This window comes from Solanum stenotomum, unplaced genomic scaffold (assembly GCF_019186545.1).
Source record: "Solanum stenotomum isolate F172 unplaced genomic scaffold, ASM1918654v1 scaffold25311, whole genome shotgun sequence".
Lineage (NCBI taxonomy): Eukaryota > Viridiplantae > Streptophyta > Magnoliopsida > Solanales > Solanaceae > Solanum > Solanum stenotomum.
In genome coordinates, this window is record NW_026028480.1 from 147,000 (window position 1) to 167,333 (window position 20,334).

At 32.8% G+C, this 20,334-nt stretch overlaps 2 protein-coding genes across 2 annotated transcripts; one reads left to right on the plus strand and one right to left on the minus strand.

Annotated features, from left to right (window-relative positions):
- Positions 1-733: 733 nt before the first annotated feature.
- On the plus strand, positions 734-3,600 carry LOC125851387 (transcription factor bHLH62-like). The gene is made up of 8 exons (XM_049531184.1): positions 734-1,542; positions 1,699-1,887; positions 2,003-2,068; positions 2,163-2,231; positions 2,340-2,411; positions 2,504-2,716; positions 2,879-2,966; positions 3,122-3,600. The coding sequence occupies exons 1-8, from the start codon at positions 949-951 to the stop codon at positions 3,160-3,162; spliced, it is 1,332 nt and encodes a 443-aa protein (XP_049387141.1). The 5' UTR covers positions 734-948; the 3' UTR covers positions 3,163-3,600.
- Positions 3,601-9,594: 5,994 nt separating this feature from the next.
- On the minus strand, positions 9,595-18,693 carry LOC125851404 (kinesin-like protein KIN-12B). The gene is made up of 16 exons (XM_049531203.1): positions 18,336-18,693; positions 17,604-17,741; positions 17,328-17,411; positions 17,079-17,204; positions 16,914-16,973; positions 16,773-16,826; positions 16,590-16,682; positions 15,839-15,934; positions 15,416-15,561; positions 14,308-14,457; positions 14,006-14,135; positions 12,575-13,894; positions 12,403-12,501; positions 12,166-12,318; positions 11,285-12,085; positions 9,595-10,104 (listed from the first exon to the last, which is right to left on the minus strand). Exons 1-16 carry the CDS (start codon positions 18,645-18,647, stop codon positions 9,793-9,795), a joined length of 4,074 nt encoding a protein of 1,357 aa, XP_049387160.1. The 5' UTR covers positions 18,648-18,693; the 3' UTR covers positions 9,595-9,792.
- Between the last annotated feature and the right edge of the window lie 1,641 nt (positions 18,694-20,334).

Sequence of the window (20,334 nt, forward strand, 5' to 3'; positions counted from 1 at the left end):
AGTTGTTTCAAAAGATCGAAACAATCAGTTATTACTAAAATTTCTTAACAACTCTCTGTATCAAAATTTCTCAAGTTCTTCTAATTTTACAACTTCACTAGAATCGAAATAGTTCCTATACTATGGAATTAGTATGAAATCCAATTGCGTTGAAATATTTCTTGTTTCTTATCGATTCTTCTAAAAAAGGAACAATTGAAATAGAAAATCATATTTTTTTTCCCTACAAATATTACTACTTCAGGTTCAAAGACCCAATTCTAAATTCACTTTTCTCGTAAAATTATTTGAACACGTAAAAGCTATTTATTTTTACATTGAAGCTACTTTTTAGTCTATATTTGTGATAAGACAAATAAAAGAAATTACTAACGATAAAGATACGAATGAACTAGAATTGTGATGAATAACGAAAATTGATGTACATACTAGTACTACATACCTAAATTTGGGACATTTTGAAATACTATATAGTTTTTCATTAATTCCCATATCAAAATAAACATCAGCTAGTTTGGCGTTTAAGGCCCGGCAACCACCCCCCTACTTCCCCCATATCCCATCTCACCCACCACCTATTTTTTAATTATTTTTTTCTCGTTCGATGTCTGATATTTATATTGAAATCTAATTAAATTAAATTCGTATCGAGAAGTGCTACATGGGTCCCACCACCTATTAACAAAAGGTCAAACACATATTGTCTATTTTATTTATCTTTCCTCTACACTTTCCTCCTATATTTTTCAATCTCACTTTCCTCATTTTCTCTTCCAATTCTCTCTACATATTTCCTTTCCTTTCAAACAACAAAGTCACTTTCTTCTAATATTTTGTTACTACTCCAAAAAATATTGTGTCCATTTTTTTTCCAAGAAAATTTCTACCCTTTTTTCCTCTTGATTACTTCTTCAATTTTAGCCTTTTGGGTTTGTTTTTTTTTTCAAAATGGAAAAGGGAAATTTGTTCATAAATGATGATAACACTACCTATGAACATCTTCAAAATTGTTTCTTTAATCCCAATTTAGATAACAATAATTCTGATCCATTTGAGTCAGCATTAAGTTCAATGGTATCTTCTCCTATTTCAATTCCTAATAATAATAGTGGTGGTGATAATTTTGTATTAAGGGAATTAATTGGTAGACTAGGAAGTATTTGTAACAATAATAATAATAATAATAATAATAATAGTAGTACTAATAATTCTTGTTATACTACCCCTTTAAATTCTCCACCAAAATTGAATCTTTCTATGAGAGGAAATTTACCACCAACACAATTTACTACTGATCCTGGATTTGCTGAAAGAGCTGCTAGATTTTCTTGTTTTGCTACAAATTTGGAAAGTGGACAACTTTCAAGTAATCATTCTATCAAGATTCAAGATTTCAAAGATGTCAATTTGGTTCAAAGAAATTCTGAATTTGGAGATTCAAGAGAAAATTCATCACTTTCTGAGCAAATAATTGGTCAAAATGATACCAATTCAAGAAAAAGAAAATCAATTTCCAAGGGAAAATCATCCAAGATTGTCAATGTAAGTCAGAGTTGATTTCTTAGCTGGTCACTCAAACAGTGTGTGTTACTATGTCAGAAAGTCGCCTAAAAAAATAGTAACTTTCTGAGATAATAACTATTAGTTGGGAAATTTGTAGTACTAATATTTATTTATTTTTTGTACTTAATTTTGCAGGAGAAAAATGAATCAAATGCCAAAAGAAGCAAGTCTGAGGAAAATGAAAATAAAGTAACTAAAGAAGAGGAAAAAGCTGTTTTAGAAGAAAATAAAGATAACCAAAAGGCAACAGAGCCACCAAAGGACTATATTCATGTGAGAGCTAGAAGGGGACAGGCCACAGATGCACATAGTCTAGCTGAAAGAGTATGTAACAACTTCAATTAGTTGCTCGGGTTCTTTAAAAATGTCGTATTTTTTGAGGATCTGATATAGATGTGACAACGGTTTTTTCTAATACATTGTTTATTCAACTTGACAGGTGAGAAGGGAGAAAATTAGTGAAAGAATGAAGCTTTTACAAGATCTTGTACCAGGCTGCAATAAGGTGATTTTTTAATTTTTGGAAAAATAATAATTATTTTGTTGATTTACTAGTAAATTCATAATTTTAATATGGGAAATTGAAATTTTTACTATAGGTGACTGGAAAAGCTGTGATGCTTGATGAGATTATTAACTATGTACAATCACTTCAACGTCAAGTTGAGGTAAATTATGATCGAATTTACTGTAATACACTTAAACTTTAAGAGAGTCATATTAACTCCTTGACTATATTATTAAATTCTTATACTTATTTAATGTCATTTTTGTAGTTCCTTTCAATGAAATTAGCTACTGTGAATCCAAGAATGGACTTTAATATGGAAGCACTTCTTTCTAAAGATGTAAGTCAATTAAACTCCGTTATTCAGACTCTTTAGAAATATTACTGCATTCCGACACGTACCTGACGATATTTTTGGCTATTTTTTTTCAGATGTTTCAATCTAGGGGATCATTGGCACATAACATGTATCAATCAGAAACATCAACACAAGGATTTCCTTATGGATTTCAATCTCAACCAAACCAAAATTATCATAAAGGAACAGAGTTTCCTTTCCCAATTAACTCATTGAATCCTAATTTAATCAGAAATTCAAGCATGCAATTGCCTCCTCTAGATGGTTTTGTTGAACCTACCCCTCAGGTAATAAATCTAATCCTGGTCATTCGGATTCTTTAAAAATGTTGTCGTATTTGTGTCGGATCATCTAAATATCGAGGATTAATCTAGGATGATCCGAGCAGCATAGGAATTTATTTAAAAATTGTAAAATACTAAATGAAAGTTTAATTTGTTTATTTTTAGGTCCCCACATTCTTTGAGGATGATCTCAATAGTGTTGTTCAAATGGGATTTGGCCAAAATCATAACCAAAGTTTTCAGAGTGTAGCAGGTAATCTGTCTTATTGTGATCTGTTCTTTAAATGATTTATTAGTATAAATATTTTTTTTATACTGGCAGTATAAAAAAGATTGACTCGCTTAGAAAAACGCACCTATTGATTATTATACAAAGAGTTTAACTTTTTTTTTCTTTATTGATTGCAGGCAATTATGTACCTAATTCTCAAATGAAAGTTGAACTATGACCCAAAAAATGCCTAGTAAAAATTGATGAATTTATTTGAGGCCCCAAAATAAGAGAGGCTTTGTACATAAAGAGAGAAGAAATTCGTGATTAAGACCTATTCAGATCAAATATCGTGATTCAAGAAGAAAGAAGAAATTAAAGAGATATTTTCTCTCTTCAAAATTCTTGATATTTAGTGATTAATTTGGCTGATTCTGATTATTGTTATTATTACTATTTTAATTATTTTTATTTCCTTCATGTAATTCTTACTACAAAAATTGGAGAGGCAATTAGCAAACTCTACCAAGATTTGCACTTTGTAAAATATTTTGTAGTCTCATTTGGTAAGAAATTGTGTTGGGAGGATGGATATGTACTTTGTTAAACACATATTTTCTTACCATTTTAATTTTATCACTAATTCATATATTCAAGACAAAATTGTTATATTTCATTTAGTTTCCTCTTTATATTTATTTGGCAAATCTTATTTTTGGAACCCCAGAGATTCGTTCCTGTGCAATAATTCTCAAATTATGTAGAAAAAATAAATAATATTAGGCAAATCGAAACAACATAATAAACGGAAAAGACATTGACAAAAAAATCTCCATCTTGAAAATTGTCTTTTACTCCTAAATTATGTGCCAATCATGGAGAGCGTATTCTTGCACGTCTCTATTGTTTTTATTTTTCACAAAAAAAATATATTTTATACTCTTTATGTATAATAATATGTATAATAATAATAATAATAATAATAATAATAATAATAATAATAATAATAAATTGAACCAATTATATTGCAATTTACAAATGTTAAGTTTTTCTCTTCCCATAATTTTTTTATCTGCCTTCGATATTTACATTGAGGCCTTATTAGGAATAATATAACTCGAATTGATATAAATAATGGATATGAATAAATATTTTTTCAATTAGAGCAATTAATTCTACAAAAAATATTTTAAAAAATCAATCTCTATGATTATTGTTTTTGTGTAAATAAATGGTGGGAAGCTTTATATATATTAATGGGTAAAATTGTAAAATAAAAAGTAGTTATGCTACTTATGTTATATATTGTTATTTAAAATTGATAAATATATGTCATATTCATAAAAGTGGGGTCAAAATAAATTGAAAAAAATGATTTAAAAAACCACCTTAATAAGTAGCGTGAGTTGTGGAAAAGATAGGATTGTTGTTATTAGAAAACAGCTGTTAGTGGGGACAAAAACAAATTGTGTCTGATTAACTCCAGTTGTTTTGATTAAGAATTATGTCTTGTTAAATTAGTGCAATTCAGCTGGAATCCAAAGCCCCCTCTACTAATTAATCTCCTTAAATTTTACTTTCATACAACTAAATTTCACAATAATTCATAACAATGATGGAGTCAGTATAATCTTACGGGTAGAGCTATCTAGAAAGGTTTTACTTCTACCTTACAGAAAAGATGTTTTCAAAAGACTTTTGACTTAAGTTACGTAAAGAAATTGAGGCAGAGCAAGGGAGGATCGACAAAAAATTACATAATTTGTATATTGTTAAAATAATTTGTTGTTTAGTGAAAATTTTAACTCCTTTAAGTAATATATATATATATATATATATATATATATATTGTAAAACCAGGTTGGCAATGGTGAAGTTCTGACTTGGCTAAGGAATCAGATGACTTTTGTGAAAATCCCTTCTGCTTAAAGAAATAAATAATGGATTTTATATATATATATATATATATATATATATATATATAGGGGATTATAGTGAGATAAATATGACATTTTAAAGATTTTGGAAAGATGAGATGTACGTCGACTTTATTTTAAAGAAATTAATTGAAGAAGGATACATGAATAAGCCGATAAAATAATATGATACAAAACAAATGAAGCAACTTATAATATTTAGTAAATAATAGGTTAGCCTCACCTCTCCCACAAGCAGTATGTGGATTCATATTCAAATATTTACAAATGTTTAGTAAATTTTTTAATATATGTTTTCTGGCTCAGCTAATATTCAAATCTTGAGTATGAAAAAATTATTGTGAGAGTGCTTCTTTGAATTTTATTGGAGGTGAATTTCAACTTTATAAATTTTATTTGAATAAAAATTATTCAATACAGATGAGGATGTGTTTAGACTTCTAGCTTCGCTCGAGCCTTATACACTACGATTTGAATTAATCGAGACCATATTATGAATACGAAACAAAAAAGACAGGGAGAAATGGATAAGTAGAAAAAGCATAAAAGAATAGAAAAGAAGTAGTGGAATTCAGATGTGTAGAAATGCTTTAATATTTTTTTCTCCATGAAAAGCTGTCAGCAAATTTACTAACATCTTATAAACACCAACAAAAAGAAATCTTCATCCATATAACTTGTTTTTGGAGGCTGTTCTAAAATCTATTAAAAAAATCATTTGATTTAATATAAAATATGTAATAATATTTTCCTTCTTTTGTATAAATAGTTAATCAATTTTACTATTTATCTTTTTAGTTGGTAAACATGTTATATATCTATCGATTATTTTTATTTCAAATAGTTGAATGGACAGTCAGTTAAGACGTTAATCTTTTTTTTCAAATGCTTGAAAGATACTTCTGGAAAAGAAGATACATGAATCTTCCTTTATTATTAGTCCTCAATAAAGTCAATTTGGTTGGTGAAAATAAAAAGATTTCAGTTATTTGTTAAATCACCTTTGATCATACCAAACCAATAATTAAAATCATGAACAAAAGAATTTTTTTGAAAAAAAAAAATTAAAAAAGAATGATGGATTTTGACTGCATGAATAGATTTTTAATAATAGCATTTCCCATAATTAACTCCGGACATAACGAAAAATTAGGGTCCACAATGAAAGGGAAATATTTTGAGAGGGATTGATTGAATAAATTTGTTATAATTGAATATTATTCATCAACCAATTGTTTTTTGAGATAAGGGTGCGGTGGGGTGGGGTGGGGGTGGGGGTTAAGAATGTGACATTTGCATACTAGCTAGTCTTATGTAGAGGCGTAGTTACGTATAGTGAGAGATGATCAGTTGAATATCATTAATCGAAAAATTATTCGATATATATAGATTAAGCATTATTTTTCAAATGCAAGATACTAAATTTTGAATATTCTTAATAAATTTTTGACTTTACCATTGAACTCTCATGCTAGAAAATTATTACTTATACATTATGCCACAAGTTCATGTTATATTATTCATCATATAATAAATTTTATGCTATAATTATTACTTATCTCATAATAATTTACTTATTTTATTTCCTGCATAACTAGTATGCTGATTAAACAACTTGAAGTGTATGTTATATATTAGGGGTTGTGATAGAGTAATAAATACTCTTCCTTCTTAATCATCCGATGTTTTGTATTGAAATTCTGAGTGTAGAGTCGTATCTGTTAGGGAATGTTTCACTTCAATATAAAAAGTTTTGACGTAAATCCAAATTTAGTCGGATCTCAATATAAATATCGAATACAAATGTGGATTCAAATACAAATTTTTCGACGTGAATTCAAATGGAAACCTATCAATAAGGGTTGTGAATTGTGATGAAGTAGTGTTAAATACTACATCTTCATCCTTACAAATATCACATATTCAAGTTTTATGTACATAATCATCTTTGTTAGAGTGTGTTTTATACCTCAATATAGAACTTTTTGACATGAAATTAAACTTGATCGAACATCAATATTAATATCAGATATCAAATAGAAAAAAAATAATTAAAAAAAATACATGTACTATACTTTGGATTATTAAGTCCTTGTTGTGTAGTTGGAAGAGGGGTCCAATTACCAGGCTGTCAATATAATTTTCCCTATCATGCTGTATATATCATACCTTCCATTCACTTTATGTCTCTTTCTTTCAACTTAAGCAGCAAATTTATCATATGATAAATAAATTAAATAAATTATTAAAAAGCAGGTTGTGATTGTGAAGATTGAATAATCAACTTCATCATTTTGCTTTCACCAACTATATCTTTTACATCCTCATTTAATTTCATCAAATCTATTGTAATCTTTAGAAGAATATCTCAAGATTTCTACTTAAAATGTGTCTATATCAAGTACTTAGATTTGGATTATAGCAAAGTGATTTGCTTTATTGTCAATGTAATCTTGCTTAACAGTATTTTATTAAAGCACATTTTACTCTAATAAGACATTAATTAGTACTAACTACTTTAACAATATCATTATTGAATTTGATTTTGTAAATCATGTTATAATCAAAGATCAAATAATAAGATAGGGGAATCTCAATAAATTAAGTATTCTCATACCTACATCTTTTTCCTTTTTTTCATATAATTGAGAAATCTTGCGGGCCATTCCACACATTTCGAAACTAGGGGGAGTAATGGACCACCCTATTTATCCTTTTCTACTTTAATATAAGGTTTCTCTAGTAGAAATAACGTCTATCAAACACTTTTTCGATCATGTAATTGAAAAATAATCACTATTCTTATGCATTTTTTCATGGAGTTTCACTAATGGAATATGAAACTTTATGATAATAATTACGTAGTAATAGAAGTCTGCTTATGCTGCTTCAACAATGCTTTTTTGCTCTCGAGCGCTAGTGGATACGGGAGGGAGCAAGCAAAGTGTGTCATTCGTAATTAAAAGAAAAATACCAATACTTTGCCTTTTTGTTGAACCGCCAACACGAAAATGCTTTGGGAATGATTTTGGAATTGCATAGATAATGCTTTTTTTATGTCTCGGATATTCAAGGGCTAAAAAAAGCTATTTGTGATCGGATTTGAATCTATGACGTAGGCCTGACCCCATATATCACGCGCTACACTCTTACCGCTCAACCAAAGTCCATGGGGCAAATGTCAATATACCTAATATCTAATTTGACTTCACTTAGATACATGATGCAAAAAAGTAGACAGTATTTTATTTTTCCATTTTGGTAAACTGTAATAAGAAAAACATTGTAGCCACAGAAAAACAGTCACTTTCTTTTGTAATTTATATTTATTTTTTTTTGCAGAGAGTTGTTTCTCTCCATGGGCCAAATGAGATATAGTAATTAACAAACAATTTATCTATAATGGACCACAAAGACTTGCCCCATGTTACTGTTCCATTTCCTTTTCCTGTTTAAAATGGTAGGTTTCATCTACTAATGTCACTTTCCTCACCATTTGCCCCATTGATTTTTATTGAAGGAGGTGCCTATCCCTTCCTATAATAAAAGGATAAATATTTGTTATATACATACATATATCATCATGGTTTAGGAAACATATATCTAGTAGTGTTTCTTAATCACATAAATGGGCTAAAAGAAATATATCAACAATTAAATCATTTAAATAATTTAATTGAACGGACTTGTGTAGAGATACGATTTTGTTAGGTGATTTCATCTTATCTACCTTGGTACGGCAAGGTGAAAACACAATATATACTTATTGAAATATTCGAGATGCATACGAGCTGGTGTGGTTTGAACATTGGTGTTATGAAAGCAATTATGGGATCCACAACAATTCCATGGCTAATATATGGCTAGGGAATGAGAGCCTACATGGTATCTTTCCTATCTTTTGTATTTGAGTGAAAAAGAAGTGACTATGCAAAAAAGAAAGAGAAATGGTCCACAAGTAGGGAGAGTTACATGTCAGAGTAGACAATCCCACAAGCTACTTGTTTAATGGTCTCCATGATATGATAGACTACAATATCAACAAAGTTGCCAAAGTTTTCCAAAGTACTAATGGACTGTCTGTTCTTGGCATCCAAATATTATACAAAAAAATGAAATGGGCATACTAGTCTGAGCCACTTGAAGATTGCCCCCTATCCTCTTGACACCAAAACCAAGCAAATAAATGATCTAAGCTACTACATGTTCATACTTGGGATCTTTTCACTGTTCCTGTTGTCTCTACTTCTAGGTCCCACCCTATCCAAATAATGCACATTCCAAATTTTTGAATAAAGAAAAACAATGGATACCTTCCCCACAAACCCCTCAACATATGATTTTCAATGTTGTGTAGAAAATAATAATAATATCACATATACCATCTTCCACATCCACATATAGTTTTCAATATTTGAAATATGGACTTGCCAAAAATGAATGGAGGAAAAAGATTGACAGCATATAATTTACTATACCAATTCAAAACTGGGATAAAACAGCTAGTGCACAAGGATTCAGAGAATGAAAATGTAGCTTTGTGGATGACCCTTGAATCCAACACTTGTATTATTAAGCCCACATCAGTAAGCAAGCAAGATCATGTTGATATCTGAGACTGAGAGAACAAAAAAGCATATCATTTTGTTTAATGAAATTGGAAGATATACGACGAATGGGATTCGAACACAATGCCTCACATAAATTTTGAACATTGGACAAAAAAACCCAATCATTAGGCCTATTGATCAATTGAAGGAATTGGATACAGAAGAGTTTGATAGATTAAGTTGTTGAATTCACAATTGGTGAGACAATTCCTATCATTGAAATTTGAAGAGAAAAGCTACACCTTTCCAAAACTATGTAAACACACTATTATTGGTACATACAACAAACACCCACCACCTTTACATCACATATTGTCTAGTCTATATGTTGCACCTATCATATCCAGAGAACCAAGAAGAGGGCTCTACTAATTTTGACAAGTCCTCCTCCTCTTCTCTATTGTAAAATGACTCAAATTCTTCTCTGCTCAGCTGATCACCTTCATGATTCATCTCCCTTGCATCATATGTTATTGTCTCGGAATTATCAATGACTTCTGATCTTTCTTTAGGCAGACGGGATTCTTGGAGTAACTGATTCAAATTGTTGATCTCCTTTTCATGTTTTTTCTTCAGTTTATCAATCTGTTTGTAAGCTGTCTTAGCTTCGTGCTCTGCCTCAATAGCTCGTTTCTGCACAAGATTAGAACTTATTAGAGAACGTCAATCTATTCACACGTCTTGATAATATTTTTCCTTGTTCACTAATAAATCGACTAATTAAACTCATGTTTCTATAATCAATTCGATCCCCCGATTGAATCGGGGGCAAACGCCTACGAAAAGATCGCTTGAATTTAAGAAAAGGTCGCTTGGATTTATCCATGGTTTGTTTGTTTAATTTATTCCTTATCCCTAAAATCCTATTTCTTCATTCTAATTCATTTTAAATCCACTCAAAACTATGGCCAAATAATACATATCCAAAATAAGAGTAACGTGCTTCAGGACAACCAAATAATGGCACTATGAGCTGCTATAATCTCGTATGATATATCATGAAAAACAATGTTCAAAATATTTGTCACCTAAAGTAAATCTACAACACAAATAATTGTTTAACACTAATAGCTCAAGCCAACATAGCCAGTTTCCACATCCAGTGGAGGTACTACATTATCCACAGTCGATGAGTATAGACATTCTTCTAGAGGACCAAGTAAGCAAACATAAAACAGATCCAAATGCTCATTCGACATAGCCATAATAATTTCAAGAAAAACATGAAAGATATAAAAACACTGTAGAAAAGAGTTTGTAGGAGATCAAAACAACAGAAAATAATATCTATATTCAGATGAAAATGTCAGGTTATATATTGATTGCAAATACTTGTTCGAGGTAAGGAGGAAGTGAGTGTCATCTGTTTCAGTAAGATTATAAAAAGAAATATTTCCTTGTTTTGAGAAGAAAGTGGAAGACAATAAGAACTGTTTCCTTGTTAAGAGATGTCTGTATCATACTGGTTGCAGTGAGGTTAGTTCAAACACTCCTCACAGTACTTGGTATAGTATTTTTATAGAAGATGTGTTAACTCATCTTACATGACAAGCCTTGTAATTACAGGGATATATTCACACAAAAGCATTGAAAATGTGAGACCCTTTATGTAGAATTGGAATTAGAAGTAAAAGAGGATGGGATCACAGGTGGAAAGAGAGACATATAGGAACTATATAATGATCAAGGAGTAGCTCATAATGAGTGTTGACGGTAAACGACTGGGAAAGCAAGCGTTGGTGTTGCAATGACAAGAAAATACATACTGATAGAATAAAGCGAAACTAGGAACAATTGATTCCAAAAAACTCACCTCAGCAGCTGTGATAGCTTCTTCGGCCTCTTTAAGCCGCACAAGCAATTCACCAGCTGCTTGTACAGCTTCAGCAGTATCTCTCAGTTGGGCCTGAAGCCCCTTATTTTCATCCCTATAATAGCGCCTCTCTTTTTCCCTTTCCACTTTTAGAGCTGAAATTTCAGCAGCAAGAGCATTGATAAATTTAGATTCAGCACCCCTCACTCCTGCCTTTGCAGCTGCTTTCTTGACATCCTCTATACCATCTTGGATCTTCCTATGCCTTATAAGCAATTGCATATGCTTCTCTTCAAGTTCAGCATACTGTTCAAGCATGCGTGCATGTCCCTGCATTGACATCTGCATTGCTTCTTTCAGCTCTTCCGAGCACTTCTTCTCCAAATTCAGTTCTTGTTTATGCTTTTCAGCCATGCTGCGGCTAGCTTCCAAGTCTAACCTCAATTCTTCTACAAGAGACATCCATTTACTCTCTGTTTCGGACCATTGAATCCTCTCCTTTTCAAGTCTCTGTTCAGCACTCTCCTCAGTTGACTCTGGAATAGTGGATAAAGCCGAAGGCTCACTTGACTCACATGGATAAGCTAGTTGCAGAGGAGAACTTCCTTTCTTGGATGGCTTCGGTGAAGAATCTACATAGAAGTGGAGCTGGCTTCTCAAATCCTGAATCTCCTCCATTAAAACATCCCTCTCACCCAAGTCAAAGAAGTTTCGATACTGTTCCAGCTCATCTTGAACTCTTCTTAATTCAATTTTCGCACTTAAGATTTCTGGATGATTCTCATATTTCTCCTTCAGAAGCTGAAAATCATGAATTAGACATGTATAGCAAGAGGAAAAATTGTACATATCAATAGACAACGTTCAAGTCAGACACATACCTTATGCTCATGAGTGAGTGATAACAATTCATCCTCCATGAACTCCTCTGTTGGTAAAATTCCATCCATTAAGCTCTCAAGACGAACAATCTTATCCTCGCGTGTTTGGCCAATAATGGCATTGCATTCTCGCTCATGTTTGTACTGTTGAATCTGCCCATTGATTGCAATACATGTAAAATAGATGAAGGAAATAATGAATGTCGCAAGTTGCTCAATTGACCAACCAAAACCTACCAAGCGGTTGAGTTGCATGATCTCAGAAGTTTGCTTGGCACATATTTCTTCAAGTGCCATCTCCCTCCGTATTGCTCCTGCCAATACTTTTTCTACAGCCTGTAAAAATATTGCCAGAAATAAATACGACAGAGTACAAAAGCCAAACAATTCATAAAATCTTCAAACTTACTTTGGGTACTTGAATCTTTAACTTTTCGCAGGACTGTGATCCATCAGCAGGTACCAACTGTGATCCATCAGCAGGTACCAACTGTGATCCATCAGCAGGTACCAACAGTGATTCATCGACACGAACCAATTGCATGTGTGAGCCATCATTGGCATATTTAAGCTCTTTCTGGGAATTCCTTTCCTTACATTTACTACACAAGAAAATTGACCCTCCTTCAAATGACTGATCATCTGTAACAATAGTTTGGACCCCAACATCTACTTTAGCAACTGGAATAATTGCTCTAATATCAGCAGGTTTGCAAGAAAATCTGAACGAGGACCGCCTCAAAGATGTACTCTGGCGATTACTTATAATTTCAAGTCCCCTATGTAGACTAGCAGCTAAATGTTCAGTCGATGTAAAACAACTTTTACTTCTCTGATTAGCTTGAGAGTCCAAACAAATACTGTTCGAAGGCTTTGCGAAGGAAAAATGTGGTTCATCCAGCTTACTCTCTCTAAGATCCTTCTGAGAAGCACTCAGCATTGATGATGTCCTTAGACTTTTTCTACTGCTATTAACTCTTGGTGAAACACTTGGAGTGGGAGATTTCAAAATAGGAGAAATATCATTTGTAACTACACTAACGTCTCTACAGGCTGCATCACCCTCTGAACATTTATAAGAGTTTTCAGGAGTTCTTTCATTGTAGCCTTCACATTGCTCTGAAGCTATTTCTTCTACCAGTTCCCCTTTTACTCCTTGATTGAGCAAATTAATGGCCAGTGATGGCAAACAATCAATTTCAATGGGCTCTTGAGAAGAATTACTATCAAGCCTCTTCAACATGGATTTCTTCAAACCATCCTCAACATTTTCTTCTTCGCAACTTTGGTGAATTGATTCTTCAGCCATCAAACAATTTTCCAAGTTCCGCAGCCCAGCACCATGAATAACTTTGTTTTCAGGTTGGACAACTTGTTCAGGTACCTCTTCCTCCATGGTGACGTCTGCATCCTCAGAACCTACCTCTCCCTTGCAAGAGCTGTGCTTTTCCTCGTTACGTCCTTCAGAAGTACCAACCAAGAAACTCTTGGAAAGAGTTTTTCGCAAGATACCAACCTCTTTACTTCCTCCCGGCAGGAGACCTAATAGTTCAGCTTCCTCAACGATCTCCATTTCTGTGTCACCATCTTCATCTAGAGGAGGTAATGTCATTGGACGGTTGAGGCTGAATTTCAAAAGGTTTAAGCTTCTACGCGCATTCCACCCCGATGAATGATTTCCATTTTGATCTGCTTGAGATCCATTGGCCTTCACTCTTATCAGTTCATCCTGTAAAGAGAAAGGAAAAGAGGGCATTCATTCCACCAAGACTGACAAAAACAGGAATACGCCAGCCAATTGTTAAGACAGATACAAACAAAAATGGGTTAAAGTGTTTGCCTTTAACTGTCGTATTACTTCCCTCAAGACGTTTACATCATCTTGCATCTCCTCATTGACAACAGCCTTATTCTTGATTGCCTTTGCGCGCTGGGCAAATCTCAGGGTACTGAGAGTCTCGCTCCTACAACTGTGATCAAGAAGAATGAAGGACTCCAAATTATCAACAATTACATATACAACAACAACAACATACCCAGTGTAATCCCACGAGTGGAGAACTTTAAGAATAGTTAAAGATATTGAAATGTAAACTTTACAAGAATGAAATACAATTGAGGCAAATATGGTTCTGGTTCTACCTCTGGGCTGGAGAAATGGCACATATCATTGCAAGTTTTGCATTCCCACCAAGAGATTCCTGTAACAAAAATGTCAACTTGGAATCTCTATAGGGAATGTGCCGATGCTTTCCTGTTTGGGAAACTTCTGCTAGAATGTTTATCAAGTTCCTGCAAATCTCAAAAAGAAAAATCGTGTAATCAGAAGTGAAGGTGAAAAACATAATTTCAAACCAAAGAAAAGAGAAAAGAGATGAAAAAGTTACAGATTTGACACCCTACGGATGACAAGAATTGAAATTCTGCAAAACTCTTACAGAAAAAGGAAAAGGCTAAGCTTCACTATTTTTCTATTACTTTGGAGAAAAAGATACGGTGGCTCATGCTATGCTGTATAACTTTGGCAGGAGATACGAAGGAGCAGAAGTGTTCCTTTAGTACACAAAATGGTCAACCTAAGTCGGTCCTTATAAATGATTTTAGTTATAGGAGAAAAAACCAGTATAACCAGCTTTTTGACATTTATTGGCAACCGTCTGACCTTAATGTCAAGGAAATGAATTTCTCATGCACTCTCTCTCTAGAATATTCCCACCCACATTCATTCATAACATAAAGGTATATCTGACGCATTCAATAGTTAGTCCGTACTATATAGCATGTCTTAAATGCCCAGATTCCAGGAAGCTGCCATTGGAGATCTACTTTCATTTATCCAAAACCATGATAAGCACAGACTTTTCTAACAACCCATTTCATATCATTTAGAAGAAACAATTTCAGTTCAGGAAGAAAAGAATGCAGGAAAAACATTCACACTGTGTGTTTCAAATAATAATCTTACACTACGTGGGTGGCTTTCACTTGCAGATAAAAGAACTCTTTTCCCTGTCACAAGGTGTGCATGATCATACCAAGAAAGAAAAACTTCCAGAAAGAGAAAAGGATCCCTAGATGGATCAATGCAATGGCGCCAAGGCCAAGATTGCTGAATGAAGTAAAACTCGTTACATCTTAAAATGGAGCAAGTTCCTCTCTTCTTCATCCAATTAGCTAATGAGAAATATGAAATGCATGTTTATGAGTAGATGACTAAACCACAGAGAATTTGTCCAACTTAAGAACATACCCCAGCTGTGACAGGGAGCGATTGATGTTCCCAGCTTCCTTCAGGCGCTCTCCAGCTGCTCCAGTTAGCTTTTGCCTTTCTGATCCAGCAAGATCAACAAGATTTATCCTGCTCGTCTTTAGGCGGCTTAAGCCATCGGCCATACTCTGAAAATAAAATTTTATAAGAGATCAACAGCAAACATTTTCAAATCTCAAATACAACGAACAACTTGGAAGGTAGCAAGTCTTTCCATGCACCCTCTCACAGCCACAGGAATATGCAAAACTGCTTTATAAAACAAAAAATGACAAGAACAGACCATGCACAACTTGGCAGTAAGTATTTCTTATAGAGATCAGATTATTGTAATAAATGATAGTAAAAGGTCTATGGGATCATTATAGATCAGATGATAGTCATAAGGATATGAGAAGTTATTACCTTGCAATGTGATTCAACAACACAAGTAAATACACTGTGAGAACGTGAACTCTCAGCATTTATACTAGTAGCGCCAGTTCTCCTGTTTGACAAGCCCTGTAACATTCATTGAGCAAGTTCTATTAGCTTTTCTAAGTACATCAGGCAATCTTCAGGAGGCAGCTCCAATAATACAAGTCAAAGAAATAAAAGAAGAATGCAGATGAGAAAATTTGGCACTAATCTCAGATATTACTTGCTAAAAACTGGCTTTACTTAACAAATGCACAGATTGAAACCAGAGGTTTTTTCACTGTTACTGGACAGGAACTTCAAAGAAGAGAGATGATGAAAAAGTAAAATATGTTACCCCCTCTATTTTCATGTGGAGCACAACATTGAAAAAAGAAAAAAAAAAGGACACCAACAAACTGCAGCGAGGTTCAACAAAGCAAGGGCATTAAGTTAAGGGAAACTAAGACTCTTGCACTTCCTCCTTGAGGAAATCACAACAGTGAGAAAGAGTGGAGAAAAAGAAGATAATAAGATAAGATCAAGTTTCTTTCATTAAAATATATGGACATTTCACTATGTCTAAGGCATTGACGAATATTTAGTCTCAACTTTCAATGGTGGGGCAGAGACCTCACAAACTGAGAATATGTACTGCACAACAGTTATTATTTTTTGGTCTTTTATCACAATTAACCTAGATGTGAATGCAATATTCATTTGTCCACACAATGTTATAATAAAAGGTTGCAGTCTGAACCTTCATCAAAAGCTTTGTCACATCCTTCATCGTAGAAACACATTCCTCGGTCAAATTTTCGACATATACACCAGTTCTCACATCCTCCCTTAGCTGAAAAGTAAGCCAATTAAAATTTATTAATATAGCATTCTCAGATATTAGATAATGAATCAATATCGCTGTATGTTAGTTTTCTTCTACCTGGAGGTTTCGCTGACTAGGATCCAATAGATCAGTGATTTGTTCATTGTATATCTGCAAGTCATGAGTACTCAAGAACTTAGAAGAAGAGTTATGTAAGGACCTTATTAAACATGCAAAGAATCAGTCAAGTTGCCTAACCTCAAGAAAAGAGCACCGACATTGATAGGCAAGCTGCTTGTCAGAATGTTTGACTTGTTCCTGCAGAGGAAATGAACTCACTAAGATCATACAAATTTTATACAGCCTACAGCACAACTGAGAAAAGTTAACATACACATAGGAGAAGACACAACAGAATATCACCTCCTCAATTCGTTCAAAAAGTCGTTGAAAAACACGTGGTGTTAAGCCTTGTTGATCACTTGTCAAGTTTTCATCCAACAAGGCGTTTGCTGGTCCCCATATTGTATATGTCTTTCCACTACCAGTCTGATTTATCCAAGTCATATGAACCATTAAGGGGACATCATGTCAGCAAAATACTTTACAATAGAATATCTGACATCCTGTAGTTTATATTTAGCATATTGCAAAACATAAGGCTAAAATTACCTGCCCGTAAGCAAATACTGAGCTGTTAAACCCAGCGAGGCAATTTTCAACAAGAGGAGCTCCCACAAGCTGAAATATATCTAGCTGAAAGATCAAAACAAAGCAGAATCATTCACAATAGTTGATATTGTACTTCTAGGCATACCTATCAAATTCAAAAACATTAAGTTCAAACATCCAAATCAACAAGGAAGAATAATCAAGCACATATCTTTTCAATTATTATGCAGTACTTAATCAAATTGATCTCCCTACAAGCAAAACATTTCATTTTACCTGTGTTGATTGGACATCAGCAATAGAGTCAAATGTAAAACTGTGTCCGGATATTGACAAAGAATCATTAGAGATCTTTTGGGCAACAGTTTCACCCTCTTCCTCATCCTTGGTTGGTGGCCTCATCCTCACTATAACCTAAAATCATTGCAGGATCATAAGCTCACAAATTATACAACTTTACACATACAGAATACGTTAGAGCCAGAAATTAATAAACACGGATGGTAGAGAACGGCAAGCAAAAGCATGATACCAGAAAGAAATGTATGTTTCTATCAATGAAAACAACTACCAAGCGTGAAAAGTCTTATCTTTAACACATATTTCAAGTAAACTGATCTTACAGGTCAAATGAGTTAGTTCCTAGGGCTTCCATCATCATTTGAAAATCAGATTTTAGTGATAAAGCAACAACAACACCAACATACCCAGTATAGTCCTACAAGTGGGGTCTGGGGAGGGTAAATATACACAGAAGTTATCCCTACCTCAGTTCAAAGGGAAAAAACACAACACTTATGAAACATCAGCAGTATCAATAACAGGATAATCACACGAGACAACAAGTAGTGAAAGAAAATTAAGAGTGACAAATACAGAAATAGTAAAATGATAAAATTTTAGTTATAAAGCAGTTAAGTCAAATTAGATTTTTCTTCAACAAATTCAAATTCAAAAAACTGCAATTCATAATTCAACTGAAAATTAAATAAATTTCATGGAATTTACTTTAACTCCAGAGTCGGAAGATCCAGCAGCAACAGCGCCAATCTCCGAACCAACAGATTCAACACTGAGCTTCCGCTTCAAAGGATTAGAATTAGGATGCCTAGGAGGTAACGGACTCTTCATCATCTTCATACTGGGAACAGCCGGTGAATAATTCAGATCTGAAGGAGGAGCATTCTCTTTAGACGACTTGTTCTTCCGGTACGGCGGTGGCGTCAGCCATTTCTGCCTCGTAGAGCTAGGGTTTGGACTCGGCATTGCTTCGTGATTCTCCTTTAATATTGTGCTTCTTGGTTGTACTGAATGCTTCATTGTTTGTACAGAAATGGTGGATTTTGGGGGTTAGGGTTAAGGAAGAAAGTAAACTAGCCGTTAAGCAGTGATGAGATTTGAATTGAAATAGGGGAAGAAGAAGGGGTAAAAAGGTATATTAAACTATCTGAGCCGTTGATTTTGATCGAACGGTTCTAGGTATAGGATTCGAACCGGAAATGAATATTTTTTAATGGTGATTACATATCGTTTTATAATATACCAGTATATACCCATATTGCGCGATCAATTAATAAACAGTCTCATAAATATTGATTTATTGATAATTTCTAAAATTCAACTTATTATAAAGTGATATCAATTTTTAAAAATTATATATCGATTATATGATATTTTAGTACTATATAATTCTTACAAATAAATGATATTTTTATGAATTATTTTTCAATCAATATTGGTTAACACATTGAACAGATAAGAATATAAAAAAAGATAAACTTATAACATTTAATTTTTATTGAAATAAAAATTCATGAAGAAGATCGGTAAAATCGAAAAAAAGTTATTGCAGGTGTATATATGAGTTACCAGCATTTTAAAAAATATATACTTTTGTATTAAGAATTAAAAAAACTAGCCCAAATCTGCTAAAACAAATAAGCCAGCAACATAAAATGTTTTAACCGTCTTAACAAAGATTTGATCTATATCGAACATTCACGTTTTTATGACAAAATATAGAAATTTCAAGCCATTTAAAAAATATAAATTGTAGATAATTTGAAGATAGTGAAAATCGTGTATATAAATATGGACGCAATAGAACGAAAGAGTAATGGAGGCATGAGTTAGATTACGAAGAATAACTTCTTTCTCTAGCCGTATATTTAAGTTTTCTTCGCCAATCATCTAATAACTTACCATCTCGGAAAAAAAGAAGATTAAAATTAAAAAAAAAGTTAAGACAATTGTCTTTTCTTGATTCAGAGGTACTACGATTTTCTTTTCTTGAATCAGAGGTACTACGATTTTCTTTCCTTGAATCAAAGGTACTAAATAATCAACTTCATCAACCAACTTCATTGTGTTTGAACTCTTACTCTTTACTTATTCACCTTATTCTTCTTATCAAGATAATGACCAATAATAATCCAAAATCAAAATGCAATGGTTCTTATACTGCTAGTGTTGTTTCTTATTGCCATATTGCAATATTTTTCAACATTCGTTCTTTTTAGATCATATTATTAATGCTTGATATCTTAATTTTTTTTCTTGTCATGCATAACTAATGCTTATATTAATTATGTACATATGTTTAAACAATATATCAAATAAGATATTAAAAACATAAAAAAAAAAATGATGTATAAATTAAAACAAAGAAAGTAATACTTTATACTTTACCAAAACCTAATTTTAAAAGTTAGAAAGTTTTATTCTCTAACTAATTGTTTTTCCTATTATTTATTTAGTGAGTTTACTTAGTTTGAATAGTATGAATCATCTCGCGTCCCAATGACAGGTTCTTAGACATTACTCATTCGTCCGTAACTGAAAACATCATTTTTGTGTTTTCTATCCGACTTGTATTAGTTAAGAATGCCGCCAGCATTCATCCTGAGCTAGGATCGAACTCTCCATGAGATTCATAGTTGTTGCATTACTTATAGCTTCCTTGTTTGTAGACAAAGCGTATTTAGAATTGTCTTTTATTCCAAGGCAC